General features: G+C 40.2%; 1 protein-coding gene across 1 annotated transcript in view; it reads right to left on the reverse strand.

The window, feature by feature from the left end:
• Positions 1-233: 233 nt before the first annotated feature.
• LOC149450095 (butyrophilin subfamily 2 member A2-like) overlaps positions 234-22,594 on the reverse strand; it is a 36,687-nt gene continuing 14,326 nt past the window's right edge. The window contains exons 2-4 of the mRNA XM_089692385.1: positions 18,367-18,708; positions 8,915-8,941; positions 234-2,175 (exon numbers count right to left, since the gene is read on the reverse strand). Of these exons, the coding sequence (XP_089548511.1) occupies positions 1,568-2,175; positions 8,915-8,941; positions 18,367-18,708 (977 nt within the window). The 3' untranslated portion in view covers positions 234-1,567. The remainder of the gene's footprint in view (positions 2,176-8,914; positions 8,942-18,366; positions 18,709-22,594) is intronic.

Here is a 22,594-nt window from a genome sequence, read left to right on the forward strand (position 1 = left end):
ACATATCAAATATGTGGTTCAACTTAAAGGGCATTTCTTTTTTTTTTAAAGTTAACTATGCAACTATGTAAAATGTCTACACACGTCGTATTATAATTAATCATTAATAATACTGTACAATAATTAACAACAAAATGTAAATTGTATAAAAATGATGCAACAATATTAGTTTTCATTAACATAATAAAAAATATATTTCATTGTGAGATATATATATTGTATGTGTAAAATATCAAAAGGTTGCAATGTAATGGCAAGTGTATCATGCACCTGTACACTAAAGGTAAAGTAGAACTAAAAGGTAAAACTTTTTTTTAATTTTGTTAATTTTTTGCTACCTGTGTCCCATTAGATGCAGGTGGCAAGGGCTATCCCTTCTGGAAAGAGGAAATTCCCCCACAGTGATGGAATCCATGGTTGTAATCAGGAACAACAGAACTAGTGTCCCTATTAGAAGATTTCCTCTCTATTCCTGTTCTGGTGACAACCCACAATTTGGGATTTTCTTTTTCTTTCACTTTCCGTGATAACAGTAAACAGGAAAATTCGAGAGAATGGATCTCTCTAATGGGGGCAAAGTTGGCAATAAAAACTCGATAGGGGTTGTAATCCCTCTCCACTCTATCCCAAACAAAAACAAAAAGTTTTGCCTTTATTTATACTTAAAGGATACATTCAACTTTCAGAACATTACATTTTACACTTATATTCAGGATGTAACATGTCAAATCTGTCATATTTTTTAAAAACGTGGCCTTGTGGGCCTCTGCCTGCCTGGCCACGTCACTCACTGGGTTCTTTGAGTGAGAAACTACAAGTCCCTACAACCTTAGCGGCTGTCGGCTTGTAGTCCTCAATGAACTACCACAGCACTGTGGAGTGCCATGGTAGTTCATTGAGGCTTCCTGTCAGCATATCTGCTTGCCCATACATCCCGTACAGGCAAGCAGATATACTGACAGACCTGCATGGCACCAGGTATAAAGGTGAACTTATCCTTTAAACAAATAAATGAATCATTGATTGTGACTCCTTTACATTGATTGAAATCTGTCTTCTTTTCATGTAACACATTCATAGGCCTTCGCTGTAAGTATGTAGAATGGTCACAACATTAGAGTTCACTGGTGTAGATGCAATATAAATTTGCAAAAGTCTTTGTATAAGAATATGACTATCAGACCTTGTGTTGGAAGTCTAAATGTAGAGGCTCTGGAGAGTTTGTTTCTACAAAGGAGCTTGATAGTCCTAGAAAATTCCAGCATGCACACAACTCTGGATCACCTAAGACCTCCAAAAGTCAAAGAGGAGATTTTCCCATGGTTATAGGTCCAGAAAATATGTCCTATTTTGTATGCATTTAGGCAGAATCAGGGTCGGACTGACAACTCATGGGGCTCCCGGCCAATAGGGGATCATGGGGCCCCTGTGTCATTGCCCAAACTCAAAAAACCCTATGAAAAAAGGTACCAGGGGCATCTCATGGGGCCCCCTACTGACCCCGGGCCCTCGGGCAGTGCCCGAGTTTCCAAATGGTCAGTCTGCCCCTGGGCAGAATCTTTTTCATTTAAACTTGATCCAAATTGTTCTGATTAAAGTTGTGTGGTAGCATGTTTGTTGCTTCATTGCTGACACTCGGTACACAGTGAGGACAATTTTTAGAACATATATGAATACTTTCATCAAGAGTCCAGGTGGAAAAAAATGGTAATAAAGGCACTTTATTTAGTGATGCATCTTCAAATTTGTAGAGAATGTGGCCATCACTATCGTTAAAGAAAAGGAGTTTACACTTTTCCACATTTAAATAGACCTCGACTATTTGTAGTGTCCCAGAGATTTGGATTGAGACGTTCATATTAGCCAGTGCTTTGTATTCTTTATCCATTCTTTCTATTGTCCAAAATCCTTCATTTGGTAATAGATTTATCTTCCCTATCCTGATTACATTATCACGGGCAACACCAATAGTCCAGTGAGCTGCATTTTGCACATTCACTTGCCAATAGCATTTTCCTTTTCTCAAAGGTTCCGTACCTAGTACATAAAGCCGTGTGTCAAATCTTTTGTCATTCATCTGTACATCTTTTTTGTTATATGTACGAGACAAGCGTTTATGGTCCGCTGATACTTCCAGCTCTGGGTGTGCAGTGTCCGGATCAAGATTGACTTCAACTTAGAATAGGAAAAGAAAACATATGTTAAAAGTAAAAATTACAAAAGCATAAATCCACCCACACCATGCTATTGCCAAAAATAATTGAGATTTTATTTAAAAAAAATATATATATATATATATATCAATTTCAAACAGTTTATTGATATTAATTATTTATTTTTACTGTGTATCCCAAAGTTGTTGTTTTTTAACATGTAACTAGCAGCAGATGACTAGTAGCTCCTCTGCTACTGTCTCCCTGCAGACAGTCTGGAAAAGACCTGAATCATCTGTCTATCAATTAGGTAAAAGGTACTTCGATATTTTGTTTTATTAAAATAATTACAGTGTCATCATTCACAAAAAGAAAAGGGATAATGTAAATGAAACAGTGTGTGTTTAGTCTCACTTTAAGTTCTACTTTAAAGTTGCATGTTGTGTTATGGAACTACATAATTTTCACAGATAGTCTTAGTCAGAGTAGCAGAGCATATTTGTTTGTGGATTATTTTTCTTCTTTTTTTTTCGCTTGGCATACATACATGTATACATCAGCAGCACCCTTACCCCTGGTTCACACTGATGCAGTGCGGAATTCACAGCATTTTCTGTGTGAATTCCGCACCGCATCAGAAACGCACCCCGTTCATGCAAACCGCTGCAGGTGTGTATGTTTACAACATCCCGAACGTGGTCCGCAATACGCGGTGCAATGTGCAGAATCAAATTGCATGGGTGTGAATACCCATGTGATCTGACTCTAGTGTGGTCCTAATTAAAAAGGTATGAGCTAATAACAAACTTATACAAAAGGTGTATATCATCATCCAAAAATAAATAAATAATTATAGTGACCAAACATAAATTAGTGTCCAAAAAAATATATATTAGTGTCCAAAAAAATATATATATAGATCTTCAGTAACTTAAACCAATTGTGAAAAATCCACCACCAAAAGGAGATTAAATGAACTCACCAGAGCTAATGGCTGGTCAGATTATAAACCAGCAACAGCACTTGTGCTCTGGGAGCAATGAACCCAATGTCCAAATAGATATGGTGATGTTTCAGACACTTCCGGATAGTAATAATCACAGTCAAACAACTTTGCAGCCCAAGCTCTTATGATGAACTTCTCCACTCTCTCATATCTCCATGAGAGCATACAGTACAAAACAAGGTGTCCAACAGACACCAGCTTCAATCGCAAAAAAAGGTGAGATACAATTACCGCTCACCGCGGATCTCTCCCATACAGCACAGACCAGCAAGGCTCTCAAACGTTCACATCGTGTAGGCCACCCCTTGATGACGTCGGTTTGATGAAACCGGTTGGGCGTGGCCTACACGATGTGGACGTTAGAGAGCCTTGCTGTTCTGTGCTGTATGGGAGAGATCCGTGGTGAGCGGTAATTGTATCTCACCTTGTTTTGTACTGTATGCTCTCATGGAGGTATGAGAGAGTGGAGAAGTTCATCATAAGAGCTTGGGCTGCAAAGTTGTTTGTCTGTGATTATTACTATCCGGAAGTGTCTGAAACATCACCATATCTATTTGGACATCGGGTTCATTGCTCCCAGAGCACAAGTGCTGTTGCTGGTTTATAATCTGACCAGCCATTAGCTCTGGTGAGTTCATTTAATCTCCTTTGGTGGTGGATTTTTCACAATTGGTTCAAGTCACTGAAGATCTATATATATATTTTTTTGGACACTAATATATATTTTTTTGGACACTAATTTATGTTTGGTCTCTATAATTATTTATTTAAAACACTAAATGTTTTTTTTTTTTTTTGGATGATGATATACACCTTTGTATAAGTTTGTTATTAGCGCATACCTTTTTAATTAGGATTATTGTTGCCAAAATTTATTTTGGGTGGGATATGCTGCTGACACTTTGGTGTTTTTTTGTAAATGGCGCTTTTTTCTTTTTTAATTTGGTATTGACTCTAGTGTGGATCTAAAAAAGGGTCCAGCACCTTTTTGATGTGAGTGCGGTGCAATTAGAGCCATACAAAATGAATGGCTCCAATCGCACCGCACACAAATCGCATGTGATTTGCACAGGAATGCGGTGTGCATCCTGTGCGAATCACATGCGATATACTGCACTGCATATATGTGAACCCAAGATAACTCAGTTTAAAAAAAAGACCCTTTTCAGGTAGTTTCACATGCTTTCTCATTAAGGCCTACTTTGAACAGCAGATAAAAAATTGGCCAGCAGTTCTCTGAGCTTTTTCCTATTCTCACTAATTCAAAATTATACTACTGCTGGCCATTTTCTATCAAACTCTTATAAAAAAAAATTAAAGCTCTTAGTTTATAAAAGTGCGTAAAATCAGTCAGGAGCAGAACAATTTTAATGAGAAAGACTAGGCCAAAATATACTAGCGATACAGGACACAAGCAGTGGTTTTATTTAAGAATTAGGAAGCTGCAGATGATGAGTGGCCAATAATGAGGGCCTTGAATGGGCAATCCCCTCACTATAAAAAGGGGGGCTCAGAGAGCATGGTATCTGAGGGCCATAGTTCATCTAACCAAAAAGTCATATCTGTCCCAGCAGCAGCTTGATTGCTACATTGTGGACAATTACGCCCTTTGATGCCTTCATTTTTTAAGGGTTCTTTTTACTGGGGGGGCTTTTTTAAACGTATTTTAGTTTAGCTGCTGTCCTGTAATATTAACAAACTGCTATCTGTAAATTTGCTGCAATTCTTTCCTTTTGTCATTTTGATTTGGGGGTAGTATTTTGGGGTTTCCATTTTTGAACATATGTTGGTTTTCCTTTTACATAGGCAGGGTTTTTTTAATTTTCATATGCTTGAAGTGCAGCACTCACTTCTTGCTGACCATTTGTACTAAGAGCAGCTTTTTAACCGCAACTTGTTTAAAAGAAAAACAAAAACAGTGTGCATCTAAATCACATCACATTATATTGCTTATATTCACTTCTCTAACCTGTACTGGATAGTTTTACTCTGCTTTATCATATGCTATCTAATTAGAGAACAAAAGCACCTGACTCTGCCCTGTATCTCTAGTACATTAGGACCTAGTCTTCTTACTTAAATATGTCCTGCCACAGGTCAATTATTACACTGCTTTATTATCTGCAGTCTCTTACTTCTTAATGAAAGTTTATTAGAAGTTGACCAGTGGTAAAACTATTTTTCAATAGCAAGAACAGAGACAGCCTCAGAGAACTGCTGGTTAATTTCTGTTTGCCATTTAATGTAGGCCTATTACCACTTGATTAAAAACAACACGTATGGTTGCTGAAACAAAACAACCTGATAAAGCTTTTTTTGAACTGGAATTAAATTAGACTGGGGTGTGCTTTTGTATGTAAGCCAAGATAATTGTAGGAGAAAAAAAATACACAACCAAATGTCAGAATATGTTGTAACTGCAGCTATCCATTAACACTGAACTGTTCAATAAAACGATTGACAGCTTTAAGACTAAGACACCCCCACCCCCCATTGCCAAATCTGTAATTTAAAAGTTTTGTGGCTTTCCATGTTGTCCTTAAAGTCACATGAAAAAAGACCATCTCCATGCTGTATATGATTTATTTTTTAAAAACTTTGCCATTGGTACATGTGCCCCATAACAGTGCCCAGCTTCCCATTTTTTACAATAGTATCCTATTACCCCTAAAAATTACAAGAATTTACACACAAGGTTTTCCCCACCTTTTAATTTAATAGGATTTGCTGCTAAGTTTAGATTCTCAGAATTTCTCAAATTGGATTCACCAAACTCCCCATGAATTGAACCAGGGCAAGTTCACTTATCACTAGTAGAGATGAGCGAATTTTTCAAAAATTCGATTCGGCTGATTCGGCGAATTCCAGGAAGAAATTAGATTCGATGCGAATTAATTCGCTACGAAGTTAACTTATAAAAAGGGTTTCTAGGCTTCAGAGAGCCTTTAAATTAGTGCAGAACACTGTACCTTTAATTTAAATGCCCTTGGAGATGAGGAAGGAGAAGGAGAAGGAGAAGGATGAGGAGAAGGAGAAGGATGAGAAGAAGGAGAAGGATGAGAAGAAGGAGAAGGAGAAGGATGAGAAGAAGGAGAAGGAGAAGGATGAGAAGAAGGAGAAGGATGAGAAGAAGGAGAAGGATGAGAAGAAGGAGAAGGATGAGAAGAAGGAGAAGGAGGAGAAGGAGAAGGAGGAGAAGGAGAAGGATGAGAAGAAGGAGAAGGAGAAGGATGAGAAGAAGGAGAAGGAGAAGGATGAGAAGAAGGAGAAGGATGAGAAGAAGGAGAAGGAGAAGGAGAAGGATGAGAAGAAGGAGAAGGATGAGAAGAAGGAGAAGGATGAGAAGAAGAAGAAGGATGAGAAGAAGGATGAGAAGAAGGAGAAGCCTGAGAAGAAGGATGAGAAGAAGGATGAGAAGAAGGATGAGAAGAAGCAGAAGGATGAGAAGAAGGAGAAGGATGAGAAGAAGGAGAAGGATGAGAAGAAGGATGAGAAGAAGGATGAGAAGAAGGAGAAGGATGAGAAGAAGGACAGTTCTGTGACAGTTTCTGTCTATTTCTGACAGTTCTGTGACATTCACTCCATACAGCGGTTTCAACCGCTGTATGGAGGGAATGTCCCAGAACTGTCAGAAATAGACTATTTCTGACAGTTCTGGGACATTCCCTCCATACAGCGGTTGAAACATTGTATCTATTTGTTTCCATAAATGGATCCATTTATGGAAACAAATAGATACAATGTTTCAACCGCTGTATGGAGGGAATGTCCCAGAACTGTCAGAAATAGTCTATTTCTGACAGTTCTGGGAAATTCACTCCATACAGCGGTTTCAACCACTGTATGGAGGGAATGTCCCAGAACTGTCAGAAATAGTCTATTTCTGACAGTTCTGGGACATTCCCTCCATACAGCGGTTTCAACCGCTGTATGGAGGGAATGTCCCAGAACTGTCAGAAATAGTCTATTTCTGACAGTTCTGGGACATTCACTCCATACAGCGGTTGAAACATTGTATCTATTTGTTTCCATAAATGGATCCATTTATGGAAACAAATAGATACAATGTTTCAACCGCTGTATGGAGGGAATGTCCCAGAACTGTCAGAAATAGTCTATTTCTGACAGTTCTGGGACATTCACTCCATACAGCGGTTTCAACCGCTGTATGGAGGGAATGTCCCAGAACTGTCAGAAATAGTCTATTTCTGACAGTTCTGGGACATTCCCTCCATACAGTGGTTTCAACTGTCAGAAATAGTCTATTTCTGACAGTTCTGGGACATTCCCTCCATACAGCGGTTTCAACCGCTGTATGGAGGGAATGTCCCAGAACTGTCAGAAATAGTCTATTTCTGACAGTTCTGGGACATTCACTCCATACAGCGGTTGAAACATTGTATCTATTTGTTTCCATAAATGACATTCTGCAGATACACTTAGAGGAGCTCTGCAGATACACTTTTTGCCGGCTTGGAATTATTCTTATTTTCATCCTACTTCTTCTTCTTCTTCTTCTTCTTCTTCATCCTCATCCTCATCCTCTTCTTCTTCTTCTGAGGATGAGGATGAGGATGAAGAAGAAGAAGAAGAAGTAGGATTAAAATAAGATTAATTCCAAGCCGGCAAAAAGTGTATCTGCAGAGCTCCTCTAAGTGTATCTGCAGAGCTCCTCTAAGTGTATCTGCAGAATAGAGTTACTCTGCACATACACTTTTTGCCGGCTTGGAATTATTCTTATTTTCATCCTACTTCTTCTTCTTCTTCTTCATCTTCATCCTCTTCTTCTGAGGATGAGGATGAAGAAGAAGAAGAAGTAGGATGAAAATAAGATTAATTCCAAGCCGGCAAAAAGTGTATCTGCAGAGCTCCTCTAAGTGTATCTGCAGAATAGAGGAACTCTGCACATACACTTTTTGCCGGCTTGGAATTATTCTTATTTTCATCCTACTTCTTCTTCTTCATCCTCATCCTCTTCTTCTTCTTCTGAGGATGAGGATGAGGATGAAGAAGAAGAAGTAGGATGAAAATAAGATTAATTCCAAGCCGGCAAAAAGTGTATCTGCAGAGCTCCTCTAAGTGTATCTGCAGAGCTCCTCTAAGTGTATCTGCAGAATAGAGGAACTCTGCACATACACTTTTTGCCGGCTTGGAATTATTCTTATTTTCATCCTACTTCTTCTTCTTCTTCTTCCTCATCCTCTTCTTCTTCTTCTGAGGATGAGGATGAAGAAGAAGAAGAAGAAGAAGATGAAAATAAGAATTCCAAACCGGCAAAAAGTGTATGTGCAGAGTTCCTCTATTTCTGACAGTTCTCTGACAGCTTCTTCACATGTACAGCGGTTGAAACATCTGTATCCTAAATGGAAACTAATAGATACAATGTTTCAACCGCTGTACATGTGAAGGAACTGTCAGAGAACTGTCAGAAATTGCGGAGCTCTCTGCAGGGACACTTTTGCCGGCTGATCGGGAAAAATCCGATTCGCGCACCCGAAGTAGGCAAATATTCGGATTCGCCGCGAATCAAATTTTTCCTGAAATTCGTATCGAATTCCGGTTCGCCTGGTTCGATTCGCTCATCTCTAATCACTAGTACTGACATTTTTCCTCTAAGGGCAGTCATCTTCTTCACAGACTTTATGGACAATACAATGCTCCTTCCATGAACCCATAGGAGGGGCAGTTGCAGTGCTTTATGTAAAATGTTATACTCTTTTGAAACCTAACAGAAATATGATTTCATTAAACATACCTGAATTTTGTGAGGCTTTCGTAAATTCTATGGGCAAGATAAAAACATTGAGTTAAACAAACTGGATACAGCAAGTCACTTCCGATGGTGTTTTAAATTTATTATTATTATTATTATACAGTATTTATATAGTGCCAACAGTTCGCTCAGTACACTTAAATGTACTGTACAATTAAATTCAACATTAGGTCTAAGAAAAATTGGCTGACACCATAAAGCAATTAAGGCAATTGCTTTCGTACTGTCGTACTTTAAAATACTTTCAGTAACACAATAAAAGGTACGAAAAACAAGATGTAGAACTTCTGGTCACACACAAAACAAAAAGTCACTTTAGTTCACCGAACAAATGATGACTGAATTCCAAAAGATTGTATTCATTCTAATGATTTTCGCATAATTTTCAGGCATACATGCAATGTTTTTTCTTCATCATTTCAAACAGACATGGTTAAGGGTTAGAATGAGAGGCTTAGCTAGCCAGCTGAGAACTGTATTTAACCTTTTCACCATTTATTACAGGTATTATTATATATATTGTGCCAACAGTCACTTTTGCAGCAGTTGTTTTCTTATTCCCAATCACAATCCTGTGCAATGTCCTTTTGTCTTGTTTGGTCAGTTGACCATGTTGACTGCACTTATGCTTATCAGACGGCGTTTTCCCGAAAGCTGTATATGCCATCATAACCTATGATACTGTACCTCAGGACACGGCATATACTGTAAATTGGGAACTTCAGTCACAAAGCCACCAGCTAATTAGCACCAACAATTTGACCTCTTTGAAGCTCAGTAAGCTCCGACATGACTCCGTATTACTATATGCGCATGCAGTGAATGATGAAAGTGAGGCTTCCCACTTGTTAGCTAGGTGCCTCATTACACAGGGGAAGCAAAAGAATGTTACATCACATCCGCTTTCAATGTAAAACATGTCGTCACTTTCATACCTGCAAATCATGTAGTCTGTTTTTGTCTAACCCCTGTATATTTTGTACATTCTTACAATCCTAACTTAACTAGGCTCCTGTTGTGTCAAGCTGGACCCTACACCTTGCATATGCTATGGCTTTTTTACATCTCACAGGTCCTAGATTTGTGCATGATTAACTTTTTTGGAGTGTTTAGCCCCTAAATTGTTCTCTTTCTTCAGAATATCCCCTCAGTGCTGGAGGACTTGCTTGTTTGAACCATAATTTATTATATATGTGATGCTACCCTTACAGGGTGTACCAGGAACACTGATATTATGCACTTCTTGAACTTCTTCAGAGCAGAGCTATTTCATGTTTAGCGGGCCTCCCTGCTGGGGGTTCCTCCTCCCCAGAGAGCATCTCTATACTTTTGCAACATAGTGTATTGTGGTCTTGCCCTAAGCTCAATTACTTCTGGATGGAGGTGCACAGAATTTCACATAAATTTACAAACTACTAGATTCTGGAAGTTCCCTCTTTTTTCTTCTGCATGTCTCGGACATTCCAGCCAAAACGTACAAAATACCCATCCTATGGCATCTTCTTATTGCAGCCAAGTCATGCATTGCTCTTAGGTGGAAAGATGCACATTCCCCTTCCATTGAGCTCTGGCCTAATAGAGCAGAAGAGTTAAACCAGATGGAGGACCCTGTGCTTTCCACTCAAACAAAGGTTAGCTGCAATCCATAACCTGGCTTCACTGGAATATGTTTACCTGTTCTGAGAAGGGTGAGACCATTTTCGAGACAGGCCCAAGCAGACAGTGAGTTTCTGCCTTGACTCCATTGGTATTTTTTGTATTAACCCATCCTTGGCCCTCCCTGGTCTTCTCCTCCCTTTTTTTGTTTGTCTAAAAATACAGTGTACTTCTCTACTACGGCCATCTCCTTGAATTTGAGACATGAAACCTTATAGACCACTTCACAAATGGAAACAGAGATCACAGTGAAACCCTGCCTCTGGTGTTTCAGTCTAAGTATATGTCTACTTTATTGTACTGGGTTTTACCTATCAATGGCATTGTTCTTTTTTTATATTGGTGGGGTTGTATTGTTACCTAACAATGGGCTATATAAAACAGATTGTATGGTTGGATACTGCAATTCCTAAATCTCATAGTAACCTGTTAATACAAGTTGACCATAGTTTTTGTCTTACCTAAACCATTCACTCAAAATTTCACATTCATCACTTTCAACCACTAGAACCTAAATGATTGCTATAAAAGAGACAAAAACAATCCTAAATGACTTCTTGGAGCACAATTCTTAGCTTGCTCAATCCAATGGAATGGAGGCCAGAAACAGACAACTATATTTGATATATACATCCTCTTTTTTCCTCTAGAACATAAAAAATGTGGTCTTACCATATAGTGTTCTTTCTAAAAAGAAAAGAAAAAATGCACTATTATTTTTGATACTAACATTTTGTATAATACCACTTTACCCCTTATTCTCTATGTTCATATTTTTATACTTCGAATATGCAATTTCTACCCGGGTGTCTAGATGTCTATTTTCTATTGAATTATGAGTGCAATTTTTGTGCTTGCTTCAACAAAGTTACACTGCTCAAGTTTGGAGGAAATGTAGTGGTTGACCAATGAAACACTGGAGAGTTTTTCAGCCTTCTTTGAAAATTAACCAAAAATCTGAGCATTAAATGGCAAGTTTATGTTTTGGAGCATTTTACATGTTACACCCATATTTAGGTTGTAACATATAACATGCTCCTATCCACCCACCTCCTGCCATCAGCGCTCCCCTTCTGTGACAGTGGGCAGGGTATCCTGTCCCTGCACCCACTGTCACAATTTGAAAACAGCTGTGAGCTGTGTAATGTGATCAGATGCAGGCAAAGCACTGCATTTTCAACCAGCTTTTTGGGTGTCATTTACTTACCATTGACCCCCACTGCAGATCGCTCATGCAGACTAGAAGGCTTGATTTCTGCTTGCTATCAGAACACTGGTCACTCTGTACTGCTGGTTACAGACAGTATGAATTTATGAAACCACATGTCTTCTCTAAAAATTGAATATACAGTATTCAACATCAGCTTTGGGTGGAGAAAATCATTAGCAGTAACTACTTACGTTTTTTACGTTTTCTTTTGTGTAAGGCATCTCTTACATATAACATTATTGCAAATATTATTGGGAGTAGTACGTTTATACTGATGGATGCAATTAATCCTGAAGTTGCAGGAAAAACAGAGTCTAAAAAAATATTTGGATGTTACTTAGTATGCATAAATTAAATAAAAAACTGCATTTACAATGTATGTTTTTTGTATGTCAAACTAACGATACATCTACAGTAGATAGACTTTCACTTATCAGAAAGTCAATTTAGATATACACTATATTGCCAAAAGAATTGGGATGCCTGCCTTTACACGCATATGAACTTTAATAGCATCCCAGTCTTAGTTCGTAGGGTTCAATATTGAGTTGGCCCACCCTTTGCAGCTATAACAGCTTCAACTCTTCTGGGAAGGCTGTCCAAAAGCACATTTGTGAGGTCAGGCACTGATGTCGGACAAGAAGGCCTGGCTCTCAGTCTTCATATCACATACCTGGTGATGGAGGCCAATGGAGAGAGGGCTTCCCTTGTGGCTAAGTTCTGGACTCCCCTGAGAGTGGGACAGCGGGAGTCAGGCTCAAAGTTGCACAGGTCACCTGTAGGAGTGCTGGTTGGTGGTCCACTCAGCAGCACAGCTGGTGCACGGGCATAGGTCTGCAGACTGGAGACGCCTGTGAGTGGTATGCAAGCCTTCCGGGATTTGGATGTTTGCTGGTTAGTCAGTTCGAGCCAAAGTCAGGTGGGATAGCCGAGGTCATACACTGAGGAGCGAGAGAGAGAGAATCCTTTAGCCAAGCTGAGGTCAGAAAAGGGGTTCAGTAGAGCAGACAGGTCCAAGTACAAGCCACGTCAGAATCAGGAAGTCACAAGCCACAGGAAACAGGAACAAACCACGAGGAGCTAGAGATCATCCAGCAACCAGAGGAAGTGATGAGCCTCCTTATAAAGGCCGTCTGGCACCAGACTGAGGCTGATGTGTCCTTCTGCGGCCATGTAAAGTATTGGCATAAACACCAGAACTTCTGCTGTGGACAGGACCCTGACACTCCACTCTAATTCATCCCAAAGGTGTTCTATCGGGTTGAGGTCAGGACTCTGTGCAGGCCAGTCAAGTTCCTCCACCCCAAATCGTTCATCCATGTCTTTATGGACCTTGCTTTGTGCACTGGTGCGCAGTCATGTTGGAACAGAAAGGGGCCATCCCCAAACTGTTCCCACAAAGTTGGAAGCATGAAATTGTCCAAAATGTATTGGTATGCTGACGCCTTAAGAGTTCCCTTCACTGGAACTAAGGGGCCAAGCCCAACCCCTGAGAAACAACCCCACACCATAATCCCTGTCCACCGAACTCTACAAATGGCAAAATGCAGTCAGGCAAGTACCGTTCTCCTGGCAACCACCAAACTCAGACACGTCCATCAGATTGCCAGACAGAGAAGCGCAATTTGTCACTCAAGAGAACACATCTCTACTGCTCTAGAGTCCAGTGGTAGTGTGCTTTTCACCACTGCATCCAAGCTTTGCATTGCAATTGATGATGTAAGGCTTGGATGCAACTGCCTGGCCATGGAAACCCATTCCATGAAGCTCTCTACACACTGTTGTTGTGCTAATCTGAAGGCCACATGAAGTTTGGAGGTCTTTAGCTATTGATTCTGCAGACAGTTGATGACTTCTGCGCACTGTGCGCTTCAACATGCGCTTACCTTGCTCTGTCATTTTACGAGGCCGATCACTTCAAGGATGACTTACTCATTTCCAGTTTGTTATAATACCACTAACAGTTGACCACAGAATATTTAGTAGCTAGGAAATTTCAAGGATGAATTCATTGCACAGGTGGCAACCTATTACAGTACCATGCTTGAGTTCATTGAGCTACCGAGAGCGGCCCATTTTTTTACAAATGTTTGTAGAAGCAGTATGCATGCCTAGGTGCTTGATTTTATACACCTGTGGCCATGGAGGTGATTGGGACACCTGAATCCAATCTGATTTGGAGGGGTCCCAATACTTTTGGCAATATAGTGTATTTACTGCATATAAGCTACTACTGCAGCTTACTGTATTTTGCAACATTTGAATAAGTGACATTTTCTACATTTATACCCAACCATGTGCATGGGAAATTTTAAAAAAACTGGATTTTTGCTTGCACATTATTGAATGATTGATGTCAGCACAGTTTCAATGCATTTACTAAACTAAGTGAAAATTTGGTTTTCAAAGTGAACACTCTAAACTCCTTTGGAAAAATAACCTCAGCCTTTCATTTATTTTTTACACTTTGTAAAGTAAGGCAAAATATCTATATAAAGGACCTACAATAACTAGTAAGCATTAAGAACAGAAAATTTATTTTTTACTTGGAGTAGTTTCTTCTGTGTTATTTAAGTTTAGGTTACCTATAATGCTACCACCTCCCCCTCACTCCCCCTCTCTGTTGGGGTCCCTCAAGGCTCCGTCCTCAGGCCCCTTCTCTTCTCCATCTACACCTCCTCCCTATATGCCGACGACACACAAATCTCTCAACCCCCCACCTCAGTCTCCGCCCGAATCACACACCTACTGAGCGACATATCAGCCTGGATGTTGCTCCACTTCCTTAAACTGAACCTCTCCAAAACCGAGTTTTTTGTCTTCCCCCCAGTCCGGACACTACCCCCCACTGACTTCTCCACGTCCAACAACGCCACCATCAAACCCGCCCTGCAGGCCAGAGTACTTGGTGTCATTCTGGACTCCAAACTATCCTTCCAGCCCCAAGTCCAATCTTTAACAAACTTGTGCAGACTCCACCTCCGCAACATCGCCAAAATCCGCACGTTCCTAACCCCAGAAACCACTAAACAGCTCATCCACTCCCTCATCATATCACGACTGGATTACTGCAACTCCCTCCTTACTGGCCTGCCTTGCCTCTGGCTATCCCCACTTCAGTCAATCCTGAATACGGCTGCCAGACTCATTCACCTTTCCAACCGCTCCATTTCCGCCACCCCCCTCTGCCAATCCCTCCACTGGCTTCCGATTGCGCAACGGATCAAATTCAAAAATCTTACACTGACGTACAAAGCCGTCCACCATACTGCCCCGAACTACATCTCTGACCTAATATCCAAGTACCGCCCAGCACGCACACTCTGCTCCTCACAAGACCTCCTTCTCTCTAGTTCCCTGGTCTCCTCCTCCCATGCCCGCCTCCAGGACTTCTCCAGGGTGTCACCCATCCTCTGGAACTCCCTGCCCCAACCCATCAGATTATCACCTACTCTCCTCTCCTTTAGGCGCACCCTGAAAACCCATCTCTTCAGTGAAGCCTACCCCACCACCTGCTAACTTGCTGACCTCCTCCACTCTTCCTACCACTCCATCCCTCCTCCTGTGCCACCATCCCCTCCCTCCTAGATTGTAAGCTCGAAAGAGCAGGGCCCTCGATCCCCTCATGTTTTGCTTTGTATTGTTGTTGTTCTGTCACATGTTCTGTCCCCCTTTGTAATGTACAATGCTGAGCAAACTATTGGCGCTTTATAAATACTGTATAATAATAATAATAATTTGCATATTTATGAAATCTTTAGTAGAATGAAACTTGCTTGCACAAAAAACAAAAGAATCAAAGCAAAATTAAAATAAATTATACACTGTCCTGAAACCGGAGCCATGGGACACATCTTTACCAGAAACCATGAAGGGCCCCCCTGACCTTCAGCTTGGGGCCTTTCCCTTCCAGCCTGGTGGGGGAACACCATGGCCCAATTGCAAGTGCTCCTTTGTGACCCTAATAGTTCCACCACTGGTGTCAGTAGTTTTTTTTTTTCAATTTCAATAATTTTTTTACCATTATATATATTTTTTTATTTACAATTTACAAGAACTGGCAACTATGTTTCATCTTGATCAGCTGTGTCATTGGACACAGCTGATCACATGGTAAAGGGCTCCTGTGATTGGCATATGACACCCTCCCAAAACTTGATAACCGTGCTAAACCTGTCATTTGGCTACAACTTGGTCATCAGGTGGTTAAGGGCTGTCACTGAATCTGGAGAATGCAACAGAAATTGTATAACTATAACATGAGTAAGTACACTGGTGCTAGAATTCAACAAGAGATATACAAACCATGGTGTGATTTGTCCCATCCTCCACCCATAAGTAAAATAAATTGTGCTTCCCAAAAAAAATCAGTAATACATTTTCACTGTAAAAACTAAACGAATAAATAACTCACCTGCAATATGAATGGAAGCTACTTTTAGGCCTCCTGGCTGTTGAATCTCAATCAAGCAAGATATCTTTTTTGCAGTTTTGTTAAAATATATAGATGTGTTAACATCGTACATATTGGCCTCATTGGCAGTCACTGCAATTGAATGTTCCTTCAGTCTTTTACTGTTGCTGTCAATCCAATATGCTTCTGGTTTTGGATACCAATGGGAAGAGAAACATGACACTTTCATTTTTTCATTTGAACGGGATTCAATTTTGAAATCCGGCCCTGTGCCAATTGCTTTAAGAAGAAAAAAATAATAAGTATTTATATATTAGGTTACCGTTGTAGTTTTCTTTCTTTTCTTTTTTTTTGGGGTGGGGGGGGGATCAAAACTCATAATCAAATCAGGAAAATTAATAATCTGCTTTACCTAAACATCTGCATATAGACCTGGTTTATCTGCAGAGGATCACATGCAATCATACTGAGTTGTGTGATCAGAGATGCCTGAACAAGAGGGGCATCTGTGACATCTGCCTTATTTCCAAAAATCCAAGGGGCAACTCTCAGTCCCTCAGTCAGTCCTTTGCAGGGTCTCTGCAGAGCAATAATCATCTTGGCCGCACTATACAGGAATACAGTGCCCTAGCTACAGCAGCTCTTGCACCAGAGAGAACCAAGGAAGTCTCTTCACCATTGATATGCCATATGACATAGGAGAGGAAAAGCCAAGGAAATCAACCACTCATGCTGCATGGCACAGGTGAGTGTCTATGGAGGGAGGGGATAGTTTTGTTTCTACTGAGAAGACGAGGAGAACATGTCTGCTTGGGAGTGGGATGGAGTATGTGTGTACTTTGCATACTCCTGACCTCTGCGCTGTGTATGATATACTCCAGACCCCTACACTTCATGCTTTTCATAATTCAAATCTATTCACTGTGTACACTGGTCTGTACTTTACATATTTCTTGTACAATAATTTTTATTGTTTTTTCAAAATGTTCATGGTTAAGACAATATCAGAGTACAATTGGTAAGAAAAAAAAGGAGCCTCCCAAGGGACCAATTGTCAGATAAGCAGTGCAAACAGCAACATATAAACAAATAGCCATCAATAAGAACACGCCCCAAATAGAGCTTGAATATTAGCTCTGATAAGTCATGGTGGAGAGCTGTGGGGAGGGTGGGGAGGAAAAAGGAGAGAGAGAGAGAGACAATCTTGTGGAAGAGCAAGGAAAAAGGGAACACAGGTGAAAAGAGAGAAAGAAAAGGTCAGGAATAAACAAAAGTAATGATATGGCCTGAGCATGGGGGTCCTCCCCAGGGGCAGACTGACAACTCATGGGGCCCCCGGGCAATAGGGGATCATGGGGCCCCTGTGTCCTTTCCCAAACTCAAAAAAGCCTATGAAAAATGTACCAGGGGCATCTCATGGGGCCCCCTACTGACCCCGGGCCCTCGGGCAGTGCCCGAGTTTCCAAATGGTCAGTCCGCCCCTGCTCCTCCCTAATATTGGTGCAAGCCTAAACTGTATTCAGGAATGGAAGGGTGAGCGTATGGATCATGAGGGTGGTCATAATTGTTCTCACCTCCGTAAACTGAACAGTTGGCTTCTTCCAGGCCCTAGCAAAGGCCCTTTTAGCTGCTACAAAAAGAAAGGTAGCCAATCTGTGCTGTTATTAGGCCAGGAAGTGGGCAATGGAGGAGCACACAGATCTCTATATAAGGTTTAGTGGAAAAGGGATGACAAAAGACTATATACTCTGCACCAAAAGACCACCAACCGTGGACACGTTCACCATATGTGAAGTTCTTCTCAACGGATGTACTTTACATATTTCTGACATCTGAGTTGTACATTAAATACTCCAACCCCTGAATTACGCCTTGCTCACTGACAACAATACTAAAGAATTATTTCCTTCCTCTGGCTACTCACTCCCTGGAATTTTTTTCCCATTTGCCACTAAACCCAGGCATTTCCCCCCCCCCCCACCAATTCCCAAACATTCCAAAAAGGAACACCATCTAATTTGTTTATTGGAGCTGGCGGCCTCTGTGCTGTTTGGAAAAGGACCAGTTAATATCAGCGGCTTCTGCGGGGGGTGACACTATACAGTATTAGGGGAAATTATAATAGCTCTTTTATGCTCCTTTTTTATTACTTACCCACTGGAAGTATTTCTGTTGTGTCTTCATCAAACATATATTCATTCTGAAAGTAACATGTGTAGGAGCCTTCATCTGAAACTTTAATGTTCTGTATCCTCAGGGAGATATTTCCTCTCTTTATTTCATCTTTAATTAATTGGATACGACCATAAAAATCTGGGTTCACAGTTTCATCCCTTCCATTGCGATAGTGATTTACCAGAGATGCATCTTGAGATCTTAGCCATTTAATCTCCATGTTCTCAGCATTTATTTCTGGCTTCAAGTAACAGTTGATAAGTACATCTTCTCCAACAGAAACCCTGACAGATTTTGTTTGGCTGTAAACAGTAAATGTTGCTACGAAGGAAAAAAAAAAAGTTTTGATATTGCATTGGATGCACTCAATGCTATTTATTGTTATCGGTGTACAATATGGTATAAGCAGATGATAGCACAAGAACTTGCAATCTAAATAGATAACTTCTATCAAATATAAAAGGTACAATGTCACAATTATACAGTAAATGGTACAATGTAGCAACTCGACCAGATATCAATTATTTTCATTTGAAACTTTACTGGTACCAATAGATTCCAGAACTAAAAAAAAGTTGTATATCTTGTTGAGTTAACGTGGGATGTGGGTACTGAGTCAAAGTTTGAGATTCCAAAACCCCAAATGGAATTTGGTGTACAGGGGTTAGACAAAAATACGGAAACATTACATGATTTGCAGGCATGAAAGTGATAACATGTTTCACGTTGTAAGCGGAAGTGATGTAACATTCTTTTGCTTCCACTGTGTGATGAGACACCTAGCTAACAGGTGGGGAGGCTCACTTTCACCATTCGCTGCATGTACTGCTAGTAATACGGAGTCATGTCAGAGCTTACTGAGTTTCAAAAAGGGCAAATTGTTGGTACTTGTTTAGCTGGTGCCTTTGTGACTGAAGTTGCCAATTTATTTGCGGTGTCATGAGGTACAGTTTCAAAGGCTATGACGACATGTACAGTTTCAGGGAAAATGTCTGATAAGTATCAGCGCAGTCAACATGGTCAACTGACCGAAAGAAACAAAAAGAACATTGCGCAGGATTGTGACCTGGAATAAGAAAACAACTGCTGAAAAAGTGCCTGCAGAGCTCAATCTCAGTCCCATGAATAAATTGGCAACTTCAATCACAGGGGCACCAGCTAAGTGGCCACCAACAATTTACCCTCTTTGAAGCTCACTAAGCTCTTACATGACTCCATATTACTAGCAGCGCACGCAGTGAATGACAAAAGTGAGGCTTCCCACTTGTTAGCTAGGTGTTTCATCACTCAGGGGAAGCAAAAGAATGTTACATCACTTTTGCTTTCAACGCAAAACATGTCATCACTTTCACACCTGCAAATCATGTAGTGTTTCCATTTTGCTGGCTAACTCCTGCATATACAGTATTTGTGTAACACACTGCACTGTTACTGTTTGCAGGATGTTGTATGACCACAAGATGGTGGTGTTTCGCAGTTTAGCTATTACAGACTTGAGTATAGCAAAGTATTGTTGAACTTGTATACTGAAGGCAGGACTGTTGTGCCGGACAGGCTGAAAGCAGACTACATTTCCCAGAGGAGCTCAGGAACCTCCTGGAGAGAGGAAAGAGACTCTGGGAGGGTGAGGATGTGTGCTGGATGCAAGTGCAGGACTCAGAGGGCCCCTCTGTCACATCAGAGAGCTGGAAAGAAGGACTACAAATCAGTGGTATTGGTGACAAGCAGGACAGTCTGCCAAACAAGCTGCTGATTAGGCCTTTGTTTTTAATTCACACTAGAATAAATACCATTGTAGGTCCAGTTCACTCCTGGTCTGTTCACTTTATTGCCAGTCAAGCCCTAATGAAGGGGGCACTTGGACCCCCGAAAACGTGTTGGATACTCCTCAAATTATACCCCTGACATTTAATGGAATAAATTTGTATCTAAACAGTGGTGTGGCACTTCAATTTCAACTTACAACACACTACAAGCCAAGGAGACTGTGGAGATCATCTGGGGTTTAGAAACTGCCTGCCCAAAAACCAGATCATTGACACCAACATGATATCTTAAGATAAAAATACCAGTGGAGTGTTACCAGTACTACCAATACCGGTGACCTGCGGGTCCAGCACTATGTTTCCACTTTCCTCAAGCAAGAGAGTCGACTCTGCAGGCAAGCAAATTGAGGAATCATGACCAGTATTGCTTCACTTTCAGAGGGACCTAGAGGACAAAGGGGCCCCCAACCAATAGACTGTCCATTCTGCTAAGACTACAGACTGGATGAGAGGGTTCCACACCCCAAATCATTTTCAGTTACCAGAGATCCTGCAGTTTTCTCAGTTATTTCAGTTCAATACATTTGCATCACAGTCTACCACTTAAAATACCAACTTCTTAGCCCAATTCAGTACTGCAGCATACAGCTTTAGTGCCCCCCCTTCCTATTCAATTGCCCTGAATGCAGGTCTCCTTCTGCAGCGCATGTGTTTTTGCAGACAGTAATACTGTTGAAACCTCATCTCCAATATATTTTAGCTGTAAAGGAACTTGCTTCATCAAGCCAATTCCCTACCAATTGAAATTCAAAATCTACTGGAGTCTGCTCCTGCCCCTTCCTCTACTATATCAGTCCTTGGTATCACCTTCTTCCACAAAGGGACACTTTCAAGTTCCGCTACCATAAGTCAAGGGGGGGGGGGGGTTTCTTACTAAGGTACTTTTTCTTCTTCAGGGAATCAAGCTTTTACATAAAAAGGACCTCAACCCTGATGTGCACCAACTAGGACCCATCAAGCAAGCAGAATAATTTCTTTATATACTTTGAAGTGATACTAAAGGGGACATTATTATTTGAAAATTCATCTGTAGAGTTAAACCCTGTTCTCAGCCATTGAGAACCCAAAGGTGAGTTAGGCCAATTTCTTGATAGCCTATTTCAGCTCATTTGGGGAAAAATATCTCAGTGCGGGAATTAGCATTTAAACTCTCGTCCTGCAAGGCAATTGGATTTGTTTAAAATGGTACCATGCATGATTACTTTACTAAGCTTTTCACAATCTAAAATATATTGAATAACTCAAGCGCAAACTAAGGTGAAATAAAAACAAAAAATTACAATAAATTGCTATAGTCGCTAGTGCACACAACCCATGTCTCAGTGGGGCAAATTATACAATCATAAAGTGAAGTGAAAAAATGCTGCGCTACATAAACCAATTGTACAAACCATTAGATTACCAAAAAACAAAGTGAAAAAATAAATAATTATTAGAAGAAAAAAATAGTAGTAGTACAAATGTTAAAATATATATATATACATATATATATATATATATATATATATATATATACACACATATATATATATACATATATATATAAAATATACATATAAAAGACACACAAAAATAAAATATAAAAATTAAGAATATTTTAAGTATGAATCAAATAAAAGTCAATCAAAAATTAAGTTCAATCAATAAAGTGTTAATTCAGTGAACCCTACTTTGGATAACAAAAAATATGTGCATCTGTCATCAATCCCCATTCAAAGACATCCTCCACCATATATCTGCTCACCTCACGCAGTGTGACCTCACATTATACAATATTACGGTCAAACTGTACTTTTGGTCCCATATGAACTCAGAAGATCAGCTTGCTGAATGAAGACTTCAAAGTAAGCTCCCTCCAAAAGAGTGTCTTTGTATCAGCCCCATTCCTCATTAAAAAGAACTCGACATAGTGCTGTATCCTTGTAAACTTTTATTCATCAATTAAAACATAAGAAATACACTCATGTTCCGGAGGTGTATTCTGCACCTGGTATGATGAAGAGCCTGTGATGTACTGATTGAACACAAGATGGCAGTATCATCTCAGCAGCAGAGTCCTGTACATTCTCCTGCTTTGCCTTGCAATTTATTACAGATGGTGTCCGTTTTGAGCAATTACAGGACTCTGCTGCTGAGATGATACTGCCATCTTGTGTTCAAACAGTACATCACTGGATCTTCATCATACCTGATGCAAAATACACCTCCGGAACATATATATGTGTATTTCTTATGTTTTAACCTCCCTAGCGGTATGATTATTTCAGATTTTTGGTGCTGAAAGTGGTACCATTATTTTGCATGGAAATATGTAGTTTTTTTTATTGTAGGCTGTAATATTTAGGAATAACTCACTGAAATCTGTCCGAACAAGAGTCTAT

Source organism: Staurois parvus, unplaced genomic scaffold, assembly GCF_062004578.1.
Source record: "Staurois parvus isolate SC_StPar_1 unplaced genomic scaffold, SC_StPar_1.0 ptg000583l, whole genome shotgun sequence".
In the NCBI taxonomy this organism is placed as follows: Eukaryota; Metazoa; Chordata; class Amphibia; order Anura; family Ranidae; genus Staurois; species Staurois parvus.